Source organism: Convolutriloba macropyga, chromosome 8, assembly GCF_964194025.1.
Source record: "Convolutriloba macropyga chromosome 8, txConMacr16.3, whole genome shotgun sequence".
NCBI lineage: Eukaryota > Metazoa > Xenacoelomorpha > Acoela > Convolutidae > Convolutriloba > Convolutriloba macropyga.
This window is the reverse complement of record NC_134475.1, coordinates 18,861,098-18,887,800: the sequence shown is the minus strand read 5'-3', so window position 1 is coordinate 18,887,800 and position 26,703 is coordinate 18,861,098. Positions and strand designations below refer to the sequence as shown.

General features: G+C 33.7%; 1 protein-coding gene across 1 annotated transcript in view; it reads left to right on the top strand.

Annotated features, from left to right (window-relative positions):
* The first annotated feature begins 3,527 nt into the window (after positions 1–3,527).
* LOC142344554 (uncharacterized) overlaps positions 3,528–26,703 on the top strand; it is a 151,632-nt gene continuing 128,456 nt past the window's right edge. The window contains exons 1-4 of the mRNA XM_075396317.1: positions 3,528–3,727; positions 12,842–12,964; positions 24,197–24,353; positions 25,203–25,285. Coding sequence (XP_075252432.1) covers positions 3,625–3,727; positions 12,842–12,964; positions 24,197–24,353; positions 25,203–25,285 — 466 coding nt within the window. The 5' untranslated portion in view covers positions 3,528–3,624. The remainder of the gene's footprint in view (positions 3,728–12,841; positions 12,965–24,196; positions 24,354–25,202; positions 25,286–26,703) is intronic.

Below are 26,703 nucleotides of genomic sequence, written 5' to 3'. Positions count from 1 at the left end.
AAACATTCAACAATTGATGCATTGGCTGACTTAACTGAAAAATTAAGGAGAAGTAAAGTAGAAACCGTCAAATTTTTTCTCGACCTCAAAAAGGCTTTTGACACATTAGATCACCAAATTTTACTCAACAAAATGGAACTATATAGCATTCGTCATATTGTCTTAAAGTGGTTTAAAAGGTATTTATCTGAAAAATCACAAAAAGTTACCATAGCGGGTGTGTCATCAAGTTGGCTAAATATAAACTGTGGCGTTCCTCAGGGATCCATCCTTGGGCCACTCTTATTTCTGATTTACATTGATAATCTACCAAATATTTGCTCTAAAGTTGATGTTTATCTCTTTGCCGACGACACTAATATATGTGGATTGAACTGTTCGAGTGAAGAAATTGAAACCGACCTTCCAAAGATAACGAAGTGGCTAAATGCAAATAAACTAAAGCTTAACATCTCTAAAACCTTTCAATTGAATACAAAAACAAGTGCTTCCAGTCATCAGTTCAAAGTTGAATCTGATTGTTGTTATGAAAAATGAATGTAAATATTTTGGTATAACAGTTGATTCAAAATTTTCCTACCGGTCGCACATAAAATTGGTTGTTGCAAGACTCAGTAGGCAATGCGGGATAATCTCGAAGCTAAGGCACTTTGTTCCGCGATACCAGTTACTTGAATACTATAAAAGCGTAATAAATCCAATTATGCAGTACGGCATACTGGTTTATGGTTGCTGCACCTTTTCTTCTTTAGTTGTAGTGCATCAGCTGCAGAAAAAAATACTTAAATTTATTTTCGGAAACGCCGCGATCATAGTAATGATTTGTTCATTGGTAACAAAATTTTAACGGTCTTTGAATTACATATTTATGAGCTTCTGAAATTTGTTCTGAAATCGTTAAACGGGCTTCATTCGGAAAAGTATTTAAATGATATGTTTCAGTTCGAAAGATCAGGTGTGTCCACCAGACGTGCATCTCGAAGGTTACTTAGAATCCCAAACTCGAAAACGAAATTGAGCGAAACTCAATTCGTCACCGTGCCTCCGTTCTGTTTAATTTGCTGAAAATGCAAAGTCTTCTCCCAGAAGTTGGGATTAACGCAAGCATGAGGCAGGTTTCCTATATATACCATCAATTAAAAGATTCTTACATACTTGCGAACGATGAGCTTGTTCGAAAAATTTTTTTCGATTATTACAGGTGAACCAAAGCTCATACTTAATCTTTTTAATTTTTTGCTGAATTCTACGCCAAAATGTTGGCTGTGCCTTCTTTGAAGGCACCGCGGGCTCATTTTTGCACTCAAAAGTTCAATTTTTTCATGTCTTAACATAGTTTTTGGCAGTTATTCTTTCCGAAACTGACACTATAAAACAATTAGCAATACGAACTTTGTCTGTCATATGGGGAAAAAGAGTAAGTATCGTATGTAGTGCTCCTAGCAGTAGGAGGATGCTAAGGTTGGTTTCTCTGCTTAAATGTGATAGTATTTTTTTAGAATTATCTGATGGCAAAAGTATGTTTTCACATTTTCGCTGTCTTTTGAGTTTTTGTCTAATAAGTTTATCAGTTTAAAAAAATTGTAGGGTACGCTGAAAAGCAGGTATAACGACCTCGTTGCGTGTCCTTTCCTGGCCTTATTTTCATTCACTTTCCTATAAATAATTGATGTTTATGATGTTAAATTGTTGATATTTTGGTTTAATGATTAATTCCGTTGTCCTAAATGATGTGTGATTGATGTTCTTAATGTATTTATATAATTTCTGTTGTATTAATTGGGCGAGGATAAATTTACTCTCTCTCTCTCTCTCTCTTTCAGGATCAATTAATTTCCTTAAATTGTCGGAAATACAAATTTTAGCAATACTTACTTTAGAATTTTTTTCAAAACCTATGATCAAACGCGACACGTAAAATTACGCTGCCAGCCAGGAACAATAGTCACAGTTTAAGGTTAATACCATGAACAACCAAGTCGACATGCATTATAACTTGAAATTGGCATTTCAAAATGTTTGCCAATTTTAATCTTTTACTGGTTCCAAATTAAAGAAAAGACTCAGAAGTAAGATTTCGGCTGAGAATTTTGGTCACTCTTTGTTTTGTTCTTAAACTGGCGAGCTTAGCTTTTCTTCCCAGAAAATGTCTTACTTCCAAAAATATGTTCACTAATTTGAATTTAAATTGTGGAATGGTAATATGTTGGACTTAATTATTCTTTTTGAAGCATCTGAAATTTAATCGCACTGTCACAGTTGAGAAATGATGAGTGTGACCAATCATAACCGAGTTCAAATGGAACGAACTCGATTCCAACACTATTGCGCCTTTTTGAATTATTTCTCATTCGGAGACTTATTTTAGATCTGAATCAGAAGGTTTGACAGACAATAAATTCTGTTTCTTCATGAATTAGAGGTTAAAAATTAGAATATTGTTGATTTCTGAATTTTTTCTGAATCAGTACTGAAATATGATTTTGCTCTAAAAATGTTTTAATCGTTCTGACGAAGACTGATTTTAAAGTATCGGAAAGCGCCAAACAGTTGAACAAAACACCAATTTGCAGTCTTTTGATAGAGTAGGATTTGATTTAATTCCCTACTTCAATGCCCGTTGAAAGAACAGCCAAGAGATGTTCAATTCAACAAAAGTGGAACTGATCAGTTATATTATTTCGCTTTTGATTGTGCGTCCTATTTGATATTGAAGCAACCTCTGATAAAGTAGATGTGATGGATTGAAATTGAGCGAACAAAAGCCTCGGACTTTATCCCCCCACAAGAGGCGTTGGAACAATAAATGCGTTTTGGCGATTTTGGAGTTGGAACAATAAATGCGTTTTTTGACAATTTCCTTTCTACTTCCTGCGTTCCCCTTTTTTAGACGTCCAGAAAGTGTAAAAATAAAGATTGACCCAAGTCTGCCCTCTAATGAGAATTGTGCCAAGCCTGACCATTAAAAATCAGAGTTGCGCCAAATCTAAAGTCGAAATTGACATGAATCTGTTTCACTAAGATTCAGTAATGATTAAGAATAGGATTTTTACGTGCCCAGTACAGATATTCACGGTAGAAGTAGCACGGATGCCGATAATTGCGTTTTCAGGACAGCTGAACTAGTGGAATCAATCATGCCTGAAAACATCAGAATGTACCCCTCAACAGGCACTTATTATGAAAGCAGCTCAAACTACAAATTTTGACAGTTTTTAATCTCTATTAAGAGCAGATAGTTGGGGAAAAATGACTCTGCGGAACTGTTCAATGAAAACATCACATCTCAATCTGACCTAGAAAAATATTCACAATTTATTAATTGCTTGAAAATGTGGTAATTTCTCAAATGGAGTTTGTAGCTATTAGGATTGGCTATCAGGATTGGCCAAAACAATGTATCCAAAACAGGGAACATATAGTGGCCGCATGTCTTTGATGATCCCCCCACCGCCAATGCAAAATAACCTATTCGCACCAATAGCTGGTGCGTGTGGAACGTTAACGTTGTATGACACTAAGATCCGGGAATAACCGAACAAGGACATTTCGGGTTTTTCAGGTTATGATTCTGTGAGTGAGCAAATATCAATTTCTGTATCTTACCTCTTTTCTATTTGGTCTATGATGTTTGGTCTTTCCAATGACATCTCTTGCGCTGTGGTTGGAGGTGCAATTATGGCCTCAGCTACTTCCATCAATTTGCTCATGTGTGGAAAAATTACAGGTAAGAATGAAGGAACACTATCTTGTAAGCACAATTACATAAGTACGCAATCAATTAAACCTAATGGCGACAATTTTTCGTGCTTAATTCATCAATGTCTACTGACTTATTTATTTTTTTAAAAACATTCTTGACATGGTAATAAGTTATTAGGTTAATAACTAACAACTTATTACCAACTTATTAATATCGTTCTAGTTAATAACCGCGAAGCGATAGCGGCTATTATTGGGGACACCGTGGTTTTTTTACAATTCAAAGAATTCCGGCTACGTTTTTTCCCACATTTTCACGATTTTTCAAGGCAAATTGGAGTAGTGTCTTTGGTCACGCCGAAACAGAAAGTGGAGCGAAAAAGAGTGGTGTTGCGGCGTGAAATTTTCTCGCTCTAATTGTAAAGTAGAGTGAGAAAACGGTGTTTGAACAAAAATTCGTTTTCTCGCTAGTGGTTTTTTGTTCACATGCGACAATTTCCTTTGATTTTAACTTTTTTCGATTTTTTGGATAAGATTTTTTTAATGGTTTTCCTAATTCATTCATAGTTCAATACTTATCCTGCTATGTTTTTTTTTCATTCGTCGCCTCTATCTCCATTGATGATTATTGCGACCTGACTTCTTGGAATTGACTTTTTCAATTTCAGTGATTTTTACTGCTTTGCTGACGTCATTTTTTTCTGCTTTTAGGTCAATTGCGTGACTTACCTCACTCAGAAAATGACTTCTGAACTCATTTAATGAACTTTAGATTTTATGAACATTAACTAGTTAAAGGTCAATAGTGTTCATCTAAGTAGTGCCAAACCTATATGCCCTAATTTTTGAGTACTAGATTCTTTAGTTTTTGATTTCGAATATTAATTTTGAAGAAGCTCCATTAGGGTCTTTTCCTTATAGAGCGTATGTTTCTCATAAAAATGACAGTCCGAATCTAACCAAAAATCTAGTGGTCTATTAAAGGACTGGTGGTCAATCTGTCTATCTTATTTCTTTAGTTGTTTCAATGCATGGAAGGCCTCAAGCGTCGGTCCCGGATATTTTCCGGTAATCTGCCGGCTATGTTCATGAAGAAGCACTTAATTAACAAGTGTTGCTCTCAAGAATTAGTTGCGGATAGAAAGCAACTGTTTTTCGAAAGAAATCGGACCATGAGTTTTCAAGTTACTCTCTGACTGTGGGTATAGATGCTCAACAATTAGAAGTGTCCCCAAACTTGACAAGGGCACTGACTTAAAATCTGCTGACAGTACCTTTTAAAACTGAAAAGAGGGCTCTTTCGATTGAGGGTGATCAAGAATTGTACTTCTAAGGGTTTTAAGCTAATTTAAAGCATTTTGCCCAATTTGGATTGATGCTCGGGCATTTTTAAACTTATAGAAAACTTTTTTCAATTTTTAACTTTCCCGACTTTTTTTCTGTGACTGTAAATAATCTTGTCAGTAATTAAATAAATTTAATTCAAATTAGAAATGTTCTTATTGAAAAACTAATTGATTTTTCGAAATAAAATTTAACAGTTGTTCCTTTTTATCTTTCAGAACATTCCAACTGTGATAAGTCAAATGTTAAAACTCAGTTACTCATAAGTTTGCCGATTATTGGTTCCTTTGGGTGAAACATGAGACTATTATTTGATTCAATGAACTTTTTTAACTTCGAAATTGCTCTATCATTTTAAATTTTCTTTACTTGAATGTTTTTCGAGTAAACGCAGTGTAAGCGGCCTTTTAGAACATTTTTGATTGTTGTCGAACGATGTTTGAAGCAATTATTGTGAACGTGTGTGTATGCAAAATTTTCGCTGGACCGTTTTTCTAGACTATTCTTTCGATCTTACTTCTCGAGCGACTTTTTCATGCTTGAGGTTTCGATGTTTTTCTGAGTGATTTCATTTGCCAGCATTCAGAAAATAAGTCTGTTGCTAAAACAAAATATATTGTGGGAGAATAATGTTCATAGGCCGTGTAGCTGAATTGTGTTCATGACTCATCCGGGTTTCGCGGAACACCTCCTTAGTCTTCTTAATAATTGTTCCTACCCCACTTGTGGGGGGAGGAACTATATACTCAAATGGGTTTTTTTGTTCAGTCAATTTTGGCCGATCGATATATTCATCGTAGAAAAATGTGAGTGGTATCATTAAAAAGCCCGTCCAGCGTAGAATACGGAATTAAAAAGATTTTTTTGATATTCGTGTTTTTCGAGGAGTTATCGAGGATTGAAGTTTTGTGCGAAAACGGGATAATTAGCATGTTTTGGTCACATTTAGTGTAACTTTTCTTCAAAATAAGATCTTTTTAAATAAAAATTCTAATTCAAAATTTGATTTCAAGCCACAAAATCGATCAATTACGAGTCCCTAATAGACGAAAGGCGATTAAAAGTCTAGTTATGGTCTCATAGGGAAGTTAACTATCATAAAAATTCAAATTATTTAGAGCTCTTTTTTTTTAAGAAATTTTTAATGTTTTTTGTTTTCTTAAGTCACCTAGAGACTAGTCACTTCTCATATCGAGGTTCTGGTAATGACAAACCTGATTTACGGTCTAATGAAGCTCAATGAACAAAAAATTTGTTTTCAGGGAATCGCTCGTGTATTTTTTTGGCTTTGACTCACAGTTTTCGTAATTTTAAATGATTTTTTGATTTCCCTTTGAGGTTTTACTAAATTTTTGAAGTCCTATTGCATAGACTCTTCGACCATAAGTGCAATAAGTTTCGTAAGGAGCAATAATTGAACCTATCTAGAGCTTTGAGTGGACAGCTAACGGCTGTCAAGACTTTAAAAGTGATTTTTCGATTTTTTTTTTAACATTAACTGATCCTAAACTTCTTTTCGTGAACTCTAAGTCAGTCTCAGTAATGAAACCGCTTCCTTTCTACTGCAAAAAAATTAATCTGGTTAGTGGCTCTATTTTCTAACTATTCGTTATATGACTTCAATGCCACAAGATTTCAAAATTAAAAAAAAAAGTTTCGATATTTTCTTATTATTGGTACCTCTTGAAATTATATTACATTATCCTGATACTGATATCTCCCAGTGACTTAGAGAAACTGTTCAATGGATCATGGTTAAGGTTTTCAGAGAAAAGCTTATGGTTTAAATGGCTTCGACACTTCTCGCACTTCTCTATTGAATTTTTGGTTTTTGCCTGTATTTGTTGTTCTTTCCATAGTCACAAGACTTATTGTAATGTCTTATTGATTAACTATGCACGGCAAATATCTTTTGCCTCCAACCGAAGCACAACTGAACTTATTTATGGACTTCTGTTCAAAGCTATTGATTTTAATGGCTGTTAGGACTTAAAAAATATTTCGAGAAATTTTTTTTAACGTTAACCGATCCTAAACTCATTTTCGTGAGCTGTAAGTCAGTCTCAGTAATGACAGGACCTCCTACTTTTCTACTGAAGCAAAAATTAACCTGATTAGCGGTTCCTTCTTCTAACTATTAGTTATATGGCTTCAATGACACAAGAGTTCACAATTTAAAAAAAAAATGGATTTTCTATATTATTGTTTCCTCTTGAACTCTTTTCACATTATCCTGATAATGATACCTCTCATTGGCTTAGCGAAGACGTCAATGGATCATGGTTGATTTTTTCAGAGGAAAGCTTATGGTTTAAATGGCTTCGACACTTTCTTCTCGCACTTTTCTATTAAAATTTTGGTTTTTGCCTGTATTTGTTGTTGCTTCCATAGCCATAAGACTTATTGTGTTATTATTGATTACCCATGCACGACAAATATCCTTGTCCTCCAATTGAGGCATAACTGAGCGTATTTATTAATTTTCTTTCAAAGCTATTGAATTTAATGTCTGTTAAGACTTTCATTTTAATGATTTTTCGAGAAATTTTTTTAACATTAACCAGTCCTAAACTTATTTTCGTGCACTGTAAGTCAGTCTCAGGAATGACCAAACCCCCTTACTTTCTAAGTCAACTAAAACTAATCTATTTAGCCGTTTTATTTGCTAAATATTGGTGTTACGACTTCGATGCACGAATTTTTATCTTTTTTTAGTTTTAAGATATTTTTTCTCAAAATTTTAGTTCCTTTTGGAATTTCAACACATTATCCTATTTCTGATTGTAGCATTGAGTTAGAGAAGACGTTAGAGGGATCATACATAAAAGTTTCAGAGAAAAGTTTATGCTTTGAACGGCTTCGACACTTTCTTCTCGCACTTTTCTACTTAATTTTTGGATTTTGACTGTTTTTGTTGGTTTTCATAGTCAATTTTTTTATTGTAATGTCCTTCTGATGACTTATGAATGGCAGATGCCCTTTTTGTCTCCTCATGACTTAACATAGCGTCATTATTAGCTTCCGTTGAAAGCTATTGATTTTAATTGCGTTGATACTACTGGTTTTCTCAAAAATTTCGTGGTTTTAATATTTTTTTCATTTTTGTTGATTTATTGGAGTCAAATTGTTAAAAAGAAGTATCCCAATGCTGTTAAAAAATTATTTGAAAGTAGAAAAGTTTTTACTGAAAAATTCATTTCTTAATAGCTTCGACAATTTTCTCGCTCAATTTTTTTTGGAATTTTTTTCTCTTGCCTGTGTTTTTTATTCTTTAGGTAGTCGTAAAGTGTTGACCATTCTCATCATCTTGTAATTAAAGAACGAATAAATTATGTTACCCGAAGCAGTTAGTTTATAGCGAATAGTTTTGAAGTTTATGATATTATAAATATTTAAGATTTTAAAGGATTTGTCATTTTTTTCAGTTTTTGTGGTTCTTTTCGTCAACTTGTGACTTTTTCTCATCATTGAGAGGTCCCATACAATTCCTTGTTTTTTTCAAAATTGACTTGTTTACCGATATTCTGAAATAAAGGATGTTTTGTTTGTTGGACAAAATGCTTTTTGATAAAAAAAATATGTGAGTGGTGTATTTGTGCTCCTTTAGCACAATCGCGTAATAACAGATCCAAATGATTTTCAAATATGGCCCAATTGAACTTATTTGTTCATTCAGTATAATTTTATCTGAGTTAGTAAAATTAGAAATTGGAATAAAAGTGCATAATTTTCAGACAATAGCTAATGATTTCAATCGCACCAATAGTTTGTGTTTTCGGAATGTTTGTAAACTGCTGATCGTATTTTTTTTTAGTGTTTCTGCTTCTTTAGGCCATTCCGATGGCTTAGTCTTATCAAAGTCAGGTCCTATTGGTTTCATTATGACTTTTTAGTAAATTTATCAAGAGTTATTCCGTTAAAAGCTATTGTTTTTGAGACTTTTGGAATTATTTGGTTTAAAAAAATGTTAATTGATTTTTGATTATCGCCTCATTATTTTTTCTGTTTGTCGACTTGTTACCTAGTCTTATTAAGGAAAAAATACTATTTGCAGCGTAGTTAGGAAAAATTAAATTTGTGTAGTTAGGGTTTTGTCTGATTGTCATTTGACGTTGATACTAGGTGCTTTTAATTTTAGATATTGAGTTTTTGCCGTGCAATTTGTTTTTCCTTTTTGTTGTTGTTATTGTTTTTTCTCGTAGTCTTTTTAATGGCAGATCTCGTTGTAATGAGGCATGGCAATACTTAATTCAATTATTGGTTTGGTTGTGTAACATTTTTTTAAAACTCAAACATCTATTTTTGTTTATCTCATTGTCAAAAATTTAAGTCAAAAGACAGTTAAGTCAAAAATGTAGATGAGCGCGGGTCGGAACATCATGTGCGAACGCACATGAACGAGCCGCCTTGTTAAAGTTCAAAATTGATTGCCTCTGCAGTCGTTCGACATCAATTCGTCGTACGTTAGTTGTTATGTTTAAATGTTGCAATGGCCTTTAATAACATTACTGGCATGCATGTTGAAACCGGGTCTTTGGAAACGAAAGAAAAAACTACAACATATTGGGAGTATCATGCTGGCTTTCAGTTTTTGCTGATTATAGATAGCACACGTATTTGATTTGAAAGCATGATTTGAAATTGCAGTCTCTTTGCAGTTATGTTTTTTGCACTTCCTTAGGCAATTTAATGGCTGTTGCGTGCTATTTTCACATCGCCAACGCTATCACTGTTTTAATTAGAACACCAGAATAGCTGAACAGAAATTCAGATGTACAACTAGCCATTTGATTTTGACAGTTATTATTTTGCATAGGTTTCGATCCAAATTTTAGTTAACTTTTACTTCATCCCACGTGGGCTTCATTTAAAAACACATAGGTTTTATGGGAATTTTGTGAGTTTTCAAAATTTTTCGTATTTAGCATCATTGACGCCAAAATAGCTCATTTACAAACAGTTTGCCGTTGTCCACTGCTTTTATAGCTGTAATTTAGAGGTAGCATCAGATAATTTTCTGGAACATAAAGATGGCGACATAATACTTAGAATTATTCATATTGTTTTACAACCGTTGAATAGCGTCTCAGGGAAGTTAACATTTCTTGTTCTTGTGGCAGAAAAAATTGTTTTCCAAAAAAAGAGCTACTTGTCTTTGGACTCATAATTTTTTTGTTGTATAGGAAATATCGAAAAATAATTAAACACTAAACATAATTGTTAAATTTTATAGGAAAAAATTTTTGCCGAGAGGATATCCTTTTCTATATTCAACAAATGAGTTTTAAAAAGGCTTTTTGAAAAAAGCTCCGTTGTAGTATGAGGTGATATTATCTCGAGTACCCTGTACAAAGTTTAATTGACATGAGCAATTCGTCGTTTCCGTACGCTCAAGATTTTAGATTCCAAATGAACAGCAAAGGCAAACACTTTTTACTTGCTCTCAACCGAAGTTTAAGGCAATTATTGTTAACATGTTGGATTTTTTATGCAAAATTTTCGCTTGACCGCTTTGGTTTTTCGAGTGACTTTTAAGCTCTTTACTTTTTGTTTTGTGTTTTCTAAATTTCTCTGTTATGCACAATGTCATCAGCTAACCTCAAGTGGCGACAGTTGTCTTCTGAAAGTCAAATGAATATTGCGCCAAAATTGGTGTAATTTAAAAATTTTTTAGTGGTTATAATGGTAATGTAATATCCTTTAATGACATTTGCAGCCCCCCTTATTGAATTTAGCAACCCCCTCAGACTGCAGCAGGCTGTAATAGATTCGAGCTCCAACTAGGCAAAGGTCGAGAGCAAGTATTCCGATATTAGTCGGTTATGTTTTCTAATGGAATTTTTAAAAAAAAATTTTTGAATGTAATTGATATTTTTCCAACTTGTTTTTTTTAATCAATTTTTTTGTGTTGACATTGTTTAATATTCTTCAGTTTACATAAAATCTGGCGTTTTTTAGTTACTCATGGGAAATATTGACTGAAGTTGGCAGTTGTTATTATAATGTTTCTTTTGTTTATATCATCAAACTGGAAAAACAATAGAGGAATTATATAAATCAATTGTCTTCGTTTCATTTTTGCAAACGTAGAATAAGGTTTTATCGGAATTTTATTTGTTTCAAACTTTTGTTTCTTTGGTTTGTTTTTATCCGCTATTTGATCGTTTTTAATTGCTCTCAAACGAAGTTTGTAGCAATTATATTATTCCTGCCGGTCTTTTTAATTCGATTTTTTGCTTGGCCAATTTTTCATCTGACCCATTTGACTTTTTTTCCGCAAAAACGGGGTAGACGGTTAGCGGCCAGCGGGCATTAAGTGCTCGTAGCGCCTTTCAGCTCTCTAGTCTCCAAGTATGCGATTCACAGAAACTTTTTTGTTGACTTACACTTATGGTGTGAAGGGCGGTTTACTTAGGAGTTGACTCCCCCACAACAAACCCCCACCACCCCTCCCCCACAACACCCATCCACCCACCCCCCCCCCCCTGATTTGGCATAGGATTTGGAATTTTTTGCTGATTTGGCATAGGATGCAATGAAATGTATTTTGTGCACTTCTTTTTTGCATTACAATCAAAGAATTGGATTGTATTGGTGCTCTGTCTTTTTTATTTTTGTGAGATGTTTTTACACCTTTTTTTCATGACTTTGTGAAAGCTCAAAACGGGATTAACCGGTAAAGCTCAGCGGGCATCAAATTTCATTAGAGGCGCTTAGCCGCGTTTAGTAGTCCTTCAAGTGCTTAGAGTGGTGAAGCAATTGGGAAGGCCGTATTTCAATGTTAAAAGGTCATTTTTAGGAGTTTTTGATCCCAAAATAATGCAATTTTTTGCGTTTTTTCGTCTTTCGAATTTTCTGTTGGACCAGTCTAAACTGGAGGTTTGTAAAAAATGATAAAGTTCTTTTTCAAGAAATAATTACTCTTTATGACCATTTTAAGAGCTATATCTTTTGGTACTCGAAACATAAACACACAAATTTATACACATTTTTACAATTTTTTTTCAAGTTTTTCGAAAATTTTTGTCATTTTCAGCCCTAGTTGTCAAGAAACCTCCTCCAGGGTTTGATAATAGGTTACTGCATAGTTTCTAGTGGTAATAGAATGAATGGTTTTCAACATTTTAACATCACGATTTTTGGCAATTTTTTCAAAACCTACATTTTTCAAATTTTTGAAAATTTATTCTCATTATCTAAGTTTGCCGAGCCCCAGGAGCCAGGAAATCTCCTTTAGCGAATGAATATATTTTTTAGTTTGTTTGATTATTTTAGTTTATGAACTTTTGAAGGTCTTTTTGGCAGGGGTTGTTCAATTAATTTGCTGGTCAGCTACCTTAATTCTCAGTTTCTCATTAAATTCTTTGGATTGTATTTCAGGACTTGTCCTGCTATGTTTTTTTTCGTTTCGAGAAATCACCAAAAAAACATTCGTTCACAAAGTTGGTTTTCATTTTGCGAGGTTTTCACTTTTTGAAAATTTGCCCTCTGTCGTAGACGATGGACGAAGATTGGTAATGAGAGGGGTCGGAGCTTTAGTGTTCTAATTCACGTCTTTCAAATAAGTTGTTAGCGCACACAAACCATAGAGAATCTCGTATTTCGTTTTAGACTATTTAGGTTTCCGCTGCTGATGCTATATGAAGATTGGCAAAAAGTGCTCTAATCCCAAAGTAGAAATTGTCCACTGGTTCAGATTTTTGATTAATTTATTGGCCAGTCCATAATTTATTGGTTGCGCAGTAAAGAATTGAGATGGAATCCTACATATCTTAGATGATCCAGTGTATTACAGGAATGTCTTCACTCGTTTCATCTGTGATTGGAAATAAGCCTGACTTCCGGTGGAAACTGAGTTCAATTGTTGGCATCATCACTGGTGCACTTGTGGGCTATCAGCAGCTGGGAGGTCGAACAGGTAAGGCATTAACAGAGGAGGAACTTCGACCTATCAGAACTTCTGACGCCTATTGGTTTTTAATGTTAGCTTAGGTTTTTAAAGGAAGTAATTTTCACTGTAGAGGTTAAATTTATCTATTAAAGTTTTAGATCTATCTAACAAAATTTTAAATCTTCCTGGGAGGTCGAACAGGTAAAGCATTAACAGAGGAGGAACTTCGACCTATCAGAACTTCTGACGCCTATTGGCTTTTAATGTTAGCTTAGGTTTTTAAAGGAAGTAATTTTCACTGTAGAGGTTAAATTTATCTATTAAAGTTTTAGATCTATCTAACAAAATTTTAAATCTTCCTGGGAGGTCGAACAGGTAAAGCATTAACAGAGGAGGAACTTCGACCTATCAGAACTTCTGACGCCTATTGGCTTTTAATGTTAGCTTAGGTTTTTAAAGGAAGTAATTTTCACTGTAGAGGTTAAATTTATCTATTAAAGTTTTAGATCTATCTAACAAAATTTTAAATCTTCCTGGGAGGTCGAACAGGTAAAGCATTAACAGAGGAGGAACTTCGACCTATCAGAACTTCTGACGCCTATTGGCTTTTAATGTTAGCTTAGGTTTTTAAAGGAAGTAATTTTCACTGTAGAGGTTAAATTTATCTATTAAAATTTTAGATCTATCTAACAAAATTTTAAATCTTTCTAACAAAATTGTTCTTGAATTACATTTGCCATTTTAATCGAAGAGGTTATTTAATATTAGGTTTCTTCATTTCGGGAAATTTGTAATTCTGTCTTTGTTTCTAAAAGTTTACTAGAAATTGCGACACCAGCAAATAATTGAGTCAAACGGCAATGAGAGAGAGAGAGTTAATTTATCCCGGCCCATAAATCAAATGTACAAAGAAGGATAATCAAAACACGACATAAATCACAATCAAACATCGAAAAATAAATGCATTTAATATATCCAACAATCAAATTAAAAATTTATTCAAGATTATTTTAGGCTGGGAAAGGACGCGCAACGAGGTCCTTAGACCTACTTTCCAGCGTGCCCTGTAATATAAACGTAGGAGTGGATAAACTTAATTTTTTTTTCAATTTAATATTCTTGCCATTTTGTAAATGATTTCCTTTTAGGCAACCTTTTAGCTGCTCGAACTTATTGCTCCACAAGAGCCCGGAGATAAGTACTTTAACTACGTCGAATTGAAACTTGTTTACAGCAGAGAGCAACGTTGCAAGTTAAAAATTGTCGTGTTTTGCCAAATGGTCCTATGAAGGAGGAAAAAGTGAAAAAACTGTCTTTAGAAATTGAAAAAAGTGATTTTTGACAGTAGAAATCGAGTCGCGGTGCCTTTTACGAAGGCACCGCACAAAATTTTGCGTATAATCAATTTTTTTCAAAGAATTTCCAGAAGTTGCAGGGATGTGACAAATTATCCAAAAAACACATTTCGAACGAGATCATAATTCCCTTGTATTATTAAAATGTAATTGTAAGTAAAATTGTATATAACAAGGCAACAGGTATATAGTGATTGCTTAATTTTATAGTTGGAAAATAAACTTTGTCAGCTCTCTATTGCCAAGAATATAATTGTCTTTTATTCTATGAACAAGGTTGTTAAAAATATCTTTATTCATCATGCATAGTTGCGGTACATTATTTTGGCGAAGTATATTGAATAGCTTTGCGCCACGATATTTAAGCGAGACCCTTTAAAACTTATTTTTAGCAGCCGGCATAGCGATAACTCTAGTTGAAGATCTCCTGGTTAAATACGCATCTTGATTTTTAAAATTGAAGATATTATTGAGATACGATTCTGAATGAAGTGATAGAACTGATCGAAGTAAAAACTTTAAGAGCTCATAAACGTACAGCTCATGCACGGTCAGTACACCGTTTTTTCAACAAAATAGGAGATATGCTATCCTTAAACCGTTTGAAGAAAATTAGTCGGAAAATTTTCCTTTGTAATTTTTGGATATCGCAAAGACTTGAAAAGCTTGTGCAGCCGTATATCAAGACTCCATACTGAATAAGTGGCTGGACATTTGCCTCATAATAACGTATTAATGTATTTCGTGGTACATAATGTCTCAACTTTGAAATGATACCATTATGCTTCGTTAGTTTAACCACCACTGTATTAATATGATCTCTGAACTGCAGCTTATAATCAATATATAATCCTAGATAGCGACAACAGTTATCAATTTTAACAGTAAAATCATTTATGGATATACCAATGTTTGAGATAGAACTAGAACTAGAGGCACCTGTAATCGAGAGATTTACTTGTGATGTTTTTTTAAGGTTTAGTGTCAGCTTATTAACGCGTAACCAGCGAGATAACGATTCTAAGTCATCTTTCAATTCAGCAATTGAACATTCAAGGGCGGTTACGTTCGTATTGTCGGCAAATTGGTAAACATCTGCTTTTATACAAGCCTCCGAGAGGTCGTTCACGTATATGAAAGACAGGAGCGGTCCTAATACTGAACCTTGCGGGACGCCATAATTTAATTCACGCCAATCCGATGAAAAACAATTACAAACGGTACGTTGCGAGCGACCGGTTACAAAACTAAGAATCCAATTTCTAGCATTGCCACATATTCCGTAACGAGTCAATTTCTTCCCTAAGATGCCATGATCAATAGTGTCGAAAGCTTTCTTTAGGTCCAGAAAAACTGTACTAGTAACTGTTCTTGATTTATAATTCTCTCGCAACCGCTCAGTGAGTTCTGCAATCGCATTAATCGTTGATTGCTTTTTCCTAAGTCCAAATTGTTTTGAATAGAGAAGCTGGAAATGTTCTAGGTACTGATAGATGCGATTGTACATTATCCTTTCAAAAATTTTGCTAAATACAATGAGCAATGATATGGGTCGATAATTTTTAAGATCTACTTTACTATCCCCTTTATTCAGCGGAATTACTTGGCTCGTTTTAGATCTTCCGGAAAAATACCCGTCTTAAAAGAATTATTTATAAGTTCAGTTAGAATTGGCGCTAAACTCTCGCTGCAGCTTTTCACAACTAGGTTGCATATATCACCTAAACCCGAAGAAGTTTTTTTATTGAGGTTGGCAATCGCCTCTCTGACTTCTAATGGCTTTGTTGGAAACAGCCATAAACGAAAGGACTGTTCATTCGCTTCCGAGCAATCGCCTAGATCTGAATTCGTGCTATCGTCCTCCGAGTTGGTGGTGGTGTGATTCCTATTCAATTCTACAGCAATATTGCTGAAGTAATCATTTAAAATTTTAGCAATTTCTGATTTAGATTGCACTATCTCTTCAGTACTTAGCTTTATCGGTTCAATTTTAGTTTGCTTTCTTTCTGATTTTTCTTGTAATTCATTTAATAATTTATATGTTTGTTTAGGATCATTGATACAGCGTTCGAATCTTTTGCTATAATAATTTCTCTTCAGCTTCTTTAATGCTTTCTCAACTTTTAATCTCGCCCCTTTAAAATTCCTTAAATCTGATGATCGACTAGTTCGTTTCCATTTCCGATGCAAATAATTCCTCTTAGAAATAAGATTTTTCAAATAATTATTTAGGTATTTAGGCTTGGAACATTGATTTGATTTAAATTCTTTTTAAGGAGCAAATTTATCAATCAATTCAATGAAAATTTTATGGAAGGAGTTGAAATCCGATGGATTAGTTTGAAACTTTTTAGCGACTATCGATTGAAGTTCTTGAATTCTATATTTATCATTTAAATAAGATAAATCGCGTGCTCTTGATATCGTGTCATTCGTTTTTCTAAAATCATTATGATTTAAAGTTTGTAAAATTGGATAGTGATCGGTAATGTTTTGTTTAGTAAGAATATCGAGAACTAAATGATTGAAGCCCTTTGCTATAGCGTGATCTAAACAAGCATTTGAAACATTCCCAACTCGTGTTATTTAGCCATGTATAATCTCAAAACCATTTGACTCTATAGCTGATAAATACTTTGATGATGCATTGTTTCTTTTCAAAGTATCAATATTCAAAGTATCAATTTTTCTTGTAATTCATTTAATAATTTAGGCTTGGTACATTGATTTGATTTAAATTCTTTTTAAGGAGGCTTGGAACATTGATTTGATTTAAATTCTTTTTAAGGAGCAAATTTATCAATCAATTCAATGAAAATTTTATGGAAGGAGTTGAAATCCGATGGATTAGTTTGAAACTTTTTAGCGACTATCGATTGAAGTTCTTGAATTCTATATTTATCATTTAAATAAGATAAATCGCGTGCTCTTGATATCGTGTCATTCGTTTTTTTAAAATCATTATGATTTAAAGTTTGTAAAATTGGATAGTGATCGGTAATGTTTTGTTTAGTAAGAATATCGAGAACTAAATGATTGAAGCCCTTTGCTATAGTGTGATCTAAACAAGTATTTGAAACATTCCCAACTCGTGTTATTTAACCATGTATAATCTCAAAACCATTTGACTCTATAGCTGATAAATACTTTGATGATGCATTGTTTCTTTTCAAAGTATCAATATTCAAAGTATCAATTTTTCTTGTAATTCATTTAATAATTTAGGCTTGGTACATTGATTTGATTTAAATTCTTTTTAAGGAGGCTTGGAACATTGATTTGATTTAAATTCTTTTTAAGGAGCAAATTTATCAATCAATTCAATGAAAATTTTATGGAAGGAGTTGAAATCCGATGGATTAGTTTGAAACTTTTTAGCGACTATCGATTGAAGTTCTTGAATTCTATATTTATCATTTAAATAAGATAAATCGCGTGCTCTTGACATCGTGTCATTCGTTTTTCTAAAATCATTATGATTTAAAGTTTGTAAAATTGGATAGTGATCGGTAATGTTTTGTTTAGTAAGAATATCGAGAACTAAATGATTGAAGCCCTTTGCTATAGCGTGATCTAAACAAGTATTTGAAACATTCCCAACTCGTTTTATTTAGCCATGTATAATCTCAAAACCATTTGACTCTATAGCTGATAAATACTTTGATGATGCATTGTTTCTTTTCAAAGTATCAATATTCATATCACCCATTATTATTACTGGCATTAAAGATTGAAATGACTCAAGAACTTCATCAACTCGCTCAATGAATTCCATTTTTTTCTATCTTCGTGGGTTGTAAACAACAATAAGCAAAAAATATAAGCCTTGGTGGAAAACTTTTACAGCAATGCTTTCCTCTAGATTAATATCTAGCTCTCCCAGTACATGAAAACCAGCTTTACATTGAATCATCACACCACCACCACGTGATTTGGGGTTTCGACTTAGAACGGTGTTGTATCCGGTAAGCTTAAAACAATAGGGTGCGTTAGCGTCCGTTAGCCAAGTCTCTGTTAGTGCGAGAATGCTAGGAGTATGATTAAAGCTTAATAAAAGTGCCTCTAGTTCTTCGTGATGTTTCTTAAGTGACCTGATGTTCAAGTGCAGCACCGATAGGTATTTAATCTCGAAAAGTATATTCAATAATGAGACCCTGGTTATCATCAATATCTACAGCGCACGATTTATGGTCAGGTGAATTGTTCAACAAACCAAGCACAATCTTTCAACATATCGGGGTTTTCCGCATGGTCTCGTAATTCATTCAGGAGCGATGAGTACTTATCATCTTTTGGAGTTATTTCTCGTTGTCTCGTTACGCCTCTTCTTGGTATAGGGTGGAACGACATAGGCGGTGGATTGGAAGTACCATTAGGTACTTCCAGTTTAACCACACAATTGTTCGTTGAAACTTTAAGGTTTTCTCTACCGTGGCGTACTTGAGGACTTCTCTATCTTTCTCGGGTAAACATTTGTTGTTTGACTTGTTAGTTATTCCGTAGAGCAACGACTGAGATCGCCAGATAAAGTTTTTATCTTCGAAATAGACAATTTTGATGATAACCGATAATTGACCAGCTATTCCGCTCCTTAGAAAATGACAAGCTTTGATCCCAGCATGGGTGAGATGGGCGTTGAATATGTTGTTAATAAACTGTAATACTTGCTCTTGGATACTGTCCGCCGAATGCGATGCATATGGGAAATTGTTAAAGGTTAAACAATCTTTGCGGCTATATCGTTCCAATTGTAGGACTCTGTCTGATAATTCATTCACGCAGTTTGTAAGATGCACAATTTGGGTGGCTTTCAAAGTCAGTTGTTTTTTAATTTCAGAAACCTCGTTGGTGAGTAGCTCCAGGACACTTGCACATTGTGGATTTCCATGTTTCATGTCATTCACGGCTCTTTCAATGTTGTCCATGGCAGTCCTCTGCATTCAACTCTGAAGCTATTTAATAAGTTTATGACAACAATTAGGCTAATTTGTTTGCTTAAACAATTAGGCCAATGTTTTTGTTCAAGTCACACTCAAGGAGTAGCTTACACTCTAGGTTAGTAATAATATTGTTCGATACAAAAATGTATCGATTTATAGAGCTACTTTGTGAGAGTCCTGTGGCAGCTGAAAGAACGTTTTCAAAGTACGGTGGAAAAGCATTCTATAAAAATTTTATTCTATTTGATTTTTAAATACTTTTGTTGAATTTTTTAACCATTCTTAGCAATGTAGAAACGTATACATTTGGAATTGTTATGTTGAACTCAAATCAGAGCAAAACATGATTCAAATGATTAAACTCTAAAGCTTGTGCTTTGGAGGTTAGAATTGGTTTTTTAATGTGCAAATGAAATAAAACTTGTGCTACTTACGTATTTTGTGCTTCCTACACAATTGATGGCAGAAAATCAAGCAAAATCCTCATATACATGTGCTCTCAAATGTCGTATGACCTCCATATATTCAAGTGTATTCACAATTTCAAAACCTGAGAAATAGCATAAAAATTGATTCTGAAAAGCAATGAACAGAAAATCAGTAAATAATTAAATGTGAAAGTTTTCTTTACGTTTATTATCTATGAGTTGTGACAGTTTTTCAAAGTTATCAAAACAGTTCTTTTCTTTAAAACTTATTCGATACTCGGCGAGACTAAAATTTTTGCAAAATATATTTTATTCCCTCTCTCTCGTCTTTAAAATCCAGCTTTGTCAACTTCGAATAATTTATCAAACTGTTGGAGTGACATTCTTAAAACTCAATTATTGGTGGCAATGGAGACAATAGTCAAACGAAGAGCAATATTATTCATTTTGTAATTCTTTAGATATGTATTTTAAAAATATTATCAACTGAAGCTGCTTGTTAGAATACAAGGTCAAATTGCTGTTTGTAGAATGTTGTTTGGAGCTCAAAATAAGTAAGAGCAAAAGTACAAAAACGGGCGGATTAGATTATTCACCTACCAATTTTTGACGAAGGATATTATTTTGAAGCTATAGCTACACGCTGTATCGTACGGGAGATTATAATAATTTTTCTCAAAGTTTTTAGTACAGAGAAGTAATAACAATCCGGACAAAAACAGTGAACGAAACAACATTGGAATTCTAAATTGGCTGCCTTGCCAGCCGTTCGAGAGCCATTAGTCCAACGTTAGCCGGTTTATGTTTAAATGCTATACTGGCCTTTAATAACTTGAATGGCATTCATGTTAAAACCGAGTGTTTTGAAACGCGAGGAAAACACAACAACAGTTTGACAATAATTTTGAGTGTCTTGTCACAATACAATGCAAGACTACTCCTTGAGTGTGACTTGACAATAATAATTTCAAGTCACACTCAAGGAGTAGCTTACACTCTAGGTTAGTAATAATATTGTTCGATACAAAAATGTATCGATTTATAGAGCTACTTTGTGAGAGTCCTGTGGCAGCTGAAAGAACGTTTTCAAAGTACGGTGGAAAAGCATTCTATAAAAATTTTATTCTATTTGATTTTTAAATACTTTTGTTGAATTTTTTAACCATTCTTAGCAATGTAGAAACGTATACATTTGGAATTGTTATGTTGAACTCAAATCAGAGCAAAACATGATTCAAATGATTAAACTCTAAAGCTTGTGCTTTGGAGGTTAGAATTGGTTTTTTAATGTGCAAATGAAATAAAACTTGTGCTACTTACGTATTTTGTGCTTCCTACACAATTGATGGCAGAAAATCAAGCAAAATCCTCATATACATGTGCTCTCAAATGTCGTATGACCTCCATATATTCAAGTGTATTCACAATTTCAAAACCTGAGAAATAGCATAAAAATTGATTCTGAAAAGCAATGAACAGAAAATCAGTAAATAATTAAATGTGAAAGTTTTCTTTACGTTTATTATCTATGAGTTGTGACAGTTTTTCAAAGTTATCAAAACAGTTCTTTTCTTTAAAACTTATTCGATACTCGGCGAGACTAAAATTTTTGCAAAATATATTTTATTCCCTCTCTCTCGTCTTTAAAATCCAGCTTTGTCAACTTCGAATAATTTATCAAACTGTTGGAGTGACATTCTTAAAACTCAATTATTGGTGGCAATGGAGACAATAGTCAAACGAAGAGCAATATTATTCATTTTGTAATTCTTTAGATATGTATTTTAAAAATATTATCAACTGAAGCTGCTTGTTAGAATACAAGGTCAAATTGCTGTTTGTAGAATGTTGTTTGGAGCTCAAAATAAGTAAGAGCAAAAGTACAAAAACGGGCGGATTAGATTATTCACCTACCAATTTTTGACGAAGGATATTATTTTGAAGCTATAGCTATACGCTGTATCGTACGGGAGATTATAATAATTTTTCTCAAAGTTTTTAGTACAGAGAAGTAATAACAATCCGGACAAAAACAGTGAACGAAACAACATTGGAATTCTAAATTGGCTGCCTTGCCAGCCGTTCGAGAGCCATTAGTCCAACGTTAGCCGGTTTATGTTTAAATGCTATACTGGCCTTTAATAACTTGAATGGCATTCATGTTAAAACCGAGTGTTTTGAAACGCGAGGAAAACACAACAACAGTTTGACAATAATTTTGAGTGTCTCGCTGTCATTTTTTGCTTTGCAAACATGAGCGTATAGGGAGGAAAAGGTTTTGTTTGTTTTTGAGCTTGTCTTCGAAAGTTACTCTCTGATTGCTATGTCTTCAAGTAGGTTAAAACAAGAAGGTTCCTATTGTTCAGTGCATGGCACCTGATTGTCCCATATTCCGAGTTGAAAACTTAAAATGCAGGTTATCTGAAATTGTTTAGCAGAACCGTTTGCCTCAGCAATAGTTTATTTGATCTAGCAATTTTCTGCGAAAGGCACCTGTTTCACTATTAAAGTTTGAAAAATGAGGGGAAAAGGTTTGATCTATGCGAAAATTGTTTTAGTGGCCTCCTATTACGAAGATCTTTATTTGATTAATAGCCGCCCTCATCTTCTCAGCCGGCTATTATTGCGCTCGTATTTTTTTTTACAATTCAAAGAATTTGAATTGTATTGGGGCGCTGTCTTTTTTTTTTAAGATCTGTTCACACATTTTCATGATTTTTGAAGTCAAATTGGAGTAGTGATTTTGGTCACGTCGAAACAGGAAACGGAGCGAAAAAGCGAGTGGTTTTGCGGCGTGAAATTTTTTCGCTTTAAATTTAAAGTAGTGAGAAAACGGCGTTTGAACAAAAATTCCCTTTCTCGCTAGTGATTTTTTTGTTCACATGCGGCATTTTGACATTGATTTTCTGTTTTTTTTCCTATTTTTTTATCTGATTTTTTTAAAAATGGTTTTCTCAATTCACTCATAGTCCATTCTAGTTCTAGTTTTTGTGTTTAATCAATGAAAATTCTTTGAATTGTACGTCAGGACTTGTCCTGCTATGTTTTTTTACTTCGTCAAACTTTTTTTCGCTTTACCATTTTGCCGCTTTTTCGACATTTTGCGTGAAATCTTTTTGACTTCTCTAGGCTAGTTTCTCTCTTCTCTCATTCTGCTAAAAGTGAATTTGAACATCAGTTGCTAAGCAAAGCAATTCAAAATGAACAGAGTCGGTATAAAAAATTGAAGTCAGAAATAGAAACGGGATAAACCCATAAAGCCCAATTTTAGATGCCCGCTATTTGAACGTCGTTCCTATAAGTCTTAGTTACCACTTCTAATGCTTATTGGTGTTGATAGTAGCCCCTGTAGCCTCTCTCTAAGAAACAGAAGTATGTTCAACTACGAAATGCCATCAAAATAAATCGGACTTAAAAATATTTTTGTACAAAAATCTTTTTTTTTCAATATATTCTATTCGTTCAATCCCAATCATGCTTATTGGAATCAACGGCGGCTATTTTCCGGCAATCTGCCGGGTATGTTTTATATTTTTCTGACTGAGTCATATTTGAGTAATTTTTTTTTAGTTTTTTAGCGTCGTCCAATTGCATGTAGCCTATAAATACCTACGAGTAAGTGGTTCAAATAGAAAACCGAGATTTAATTCAGCTCAGGCAAATTAACTTGTTGAAAACAGATGAAATTAATGAAGATGTAAAAGAAGAAAAACTTATAATTCACCAACAGCACTTTAGAATTTTTGCCTACTCAATTACATGTTCTTTTTAATACTGGAATGTTAATGGAACAATATTTGGGAGACATTATTTAAGAGTTATACAAAAAGTGTCAGAGAAGATAAGTGTTCAAAAGTTCGATGATTGGTGTTCATGATGGTTTAAAATAAACGAATATTTAATCCACATTTGGAAAGATTTTGTTACAATAGTTTTTTGAAGATTTGGAGAGTTTTGGACTTGAGTTCGAATAGGTGAGTTTTCTTTAGTTGGGACTGCACATCATTTTTCACGATTTGGCGTGACAAAATTACTTTTGAATGGTCTCTGAAAATTTCAGGTTTCGAGAACTTTTCAAAATTCGGGTTCTTGCCATTTCGTTTTGGATTTTAATTCTAAACACACAGAGCGTCACAGACATCGGTTTCTGATGCTCCCGGGTAAAGTAAATCTTTGGCTGAACAATATTGGTTATGGCAATTATTTCCCTCATTTTTTCCAGAAAAATGAATCCATAATTTGGACTTTTTTATATGGGACTCTATAGACCAGAAATTGAACGATTTCATTTTTTCGAATACAATTCAGCAGTGTCGGTGTAGTACCGTTCATTTTTTTGCGAAAAGGTATTTTTGAGGCACAATTAGCTGATAATAAATGTCATTATTAGAATTGACCTCTTATGAGGACAGTCATGGTATTGTTTCGAGCGATTTTTAAAATATTGTAGTAAAAGACTTGCATTGATTTCATGGGAAATTTTTGAATTCAAGGGAACATTGTCAACGTTTGAAGCGTCTACCATTACCTTTTCAGGATCCTTGAATGTGCTGGGTGAAAAACTGTCTCTGCAACTATTTGATTCCTCTCTCCTACCAGCCACCACAGTCCTCCTAGGTGGATTTCTGGTCGGATACGGAGTGAGATTGGGAAGCGGATGCACAAGTGGACATGGGCTTTGTGGATTGCCCAGGTTGGTCACGGTGGAAACTTTTCGCTGGAAGTCAAATTCAGGGTTACTCTATAAAGCACCGTTAAAAGACTGTTACAAATGATCAATTGTTATTTAGCTCATTGCTATTTGTAGAAATTACTCTAGTTAATTGCGTTCAATTTCAGTATTTTTCGACTGAAAAGTATATACCCCAGTGATAAATGAATAATAAGCGGGGATTATCGCGATCTGATAAGATTTAACATAATTTTTATTAGATCTTGCACTATAAAATTGAGTTGCAGAAGGAAACCCACGTAAATGTTTGCAACAATCTGCAGTGCTGTAAACTTTTTTAAAAAGTTCCCAATGGGTGAGAAATTGAAAGAGCTACCTGTGTAGCTGTTCATGTGTTCCCATGAACTAAATCTTATATAATTGAAAAGAGCTTTCGGCTAACGCATAGAAAGAATGGGATTCATTACCTTGAAGTGTTGTTTATAGTTCTGTATACAGTTCGAGTGAAGTTGATTCAACGTCAGCTGGAGCGTTTTATCCGTAAATTTTCTTAAATTTTCTATTGTTTAATCTTATGTTAACGTGATTTTAAAACTGCGCATCCATTTAATCACCATATATGGTTCTATAATAAAGTTTAAGCCTTCCATTCGTCAAAATTTTTCTTACGCTGTCACAAATATTTTTATTTGTCAAATTATGTATCTTAAATTTAATAGGAATGCCTAAAAGTTTGTAGAATCTTTATCGCCCGAAAATTTGTGAATTAAAAATTTCCCGTTTAAATCAATCAGTAAAAAATGTTTTTGAAGTTCAACACTTATCGTAGAACGAAATGTGCTGGATTTATTGGAATTAATATGTTGGCAGATTGTCCAAGAGATCGATAGCAGCTGTGAGTGTGTTCCTGTCTGTGGGTCTCGAAACTGCTACTGTCCTTGACAAACATCCAAGTGAGAATCATTTTCGTTAACTGAATTGGGCTCTTAACAAATGTAACCGGTGAATAATAATTGTTCCAACATGTTCAAAATGGGGGAATATATCTGCGAGGCTGGCTTTTTTCTTCAGTCAAGTTTTCACTTTTTGTTTACGCATCGTAGACAAAAAGAAAAACACTATTTTGTAGCTCCTAGGATTTAGTTTTTATATATATTAAAGATTATTAGAAATTTGAAAAATGGGGAACACTTTAATATTTTGAAGGAACAATCGAAAAGAAAAAAATCGCTCGGGGGGTTGAGAGATCGCACAATTTACTTCAGCCAATTTAGAGCTATAAAAATTGCAAAAATGGACTTTGAAGATGTAAAAACCAAAAGTAGAATAATGCGTTCTTCTCTATTTTCTAGATATATTTTTGCAAACAGTTCTTCTTATTTAATCAGAACTAACCATTTCACTATTTTCAAAACCGCGTAGACGTGAAAAAACCGTTTTCATGGATTGAACATCAAATCAACCAAATTCTTTGAAAAACAAAGATTGCAATCGTAGCTTTTTATTTGCATTCTTTGTTGTCAGAGAAGATCGTTCGCACTAATCCCTCTAGTATAATGCAATAGAAAACATTTGGGAGTTTATTGATCAGCAGCTTGAAAAACTTTATGCAAATATGCTACATTTTTTTGAAAATTGGAGAAAATTGTTTTCCACTTCTCTGTATTTTGAAATTGGTCTTTTAATTGATCTTTTCGAGACTATGGGTGTTTCTGTAAACCGAAAAAACTAATCAGTTTTTTAATTTTGAAAGTCCTTAAAAATGCTTTTGAAAAATGAAAACAATTTTTTCTTTTTCAGTTCACATAAAAATTAGTGAAATTTTTTTTTTATTTAAAAATACTCCGAAGGGTTCAAAGGCCGAAACGTAATGTTTACTGATAACCAATTTTCTTCAATACCATTAAATAAGAGCCTCTAATGAAAGCCGTCATCGTTACCTTACACGTTGGACATATGTAGAGGCAGAGTGCAAAAACTGTCATCAACCTTAAAAATTAGAAAATGACTTTGCTACAAATTGTGCTTTTTAATATGTTCAAATCCGATAATCTAGCCGGTAACACAGCTGCGGGATTTTGAAAAAACGTATTGGCCAAAACTTACTGCTAATGAAACATCAAAATGACAAAATTTTTGGACAGAATTTCAAAAAAGTTTGTTTCAAATTTTAGTGTCTGTTTTACAATTACCGATACAGTTGCCTCTAATTAATTTCAAATTTTAGTGTCTATTTTGCCATTACCGATGCAACCGCCTAGAGAGAAAGAGAGAGAGAGAGAAATTTTTTCTGAGAGAGAGAGAGAAAGAGAGAGAGAGAGAGAGAGAGAGAGAGAGAGAGAGGGAGAGGGAGAGAGGGAGAGAGACAGAG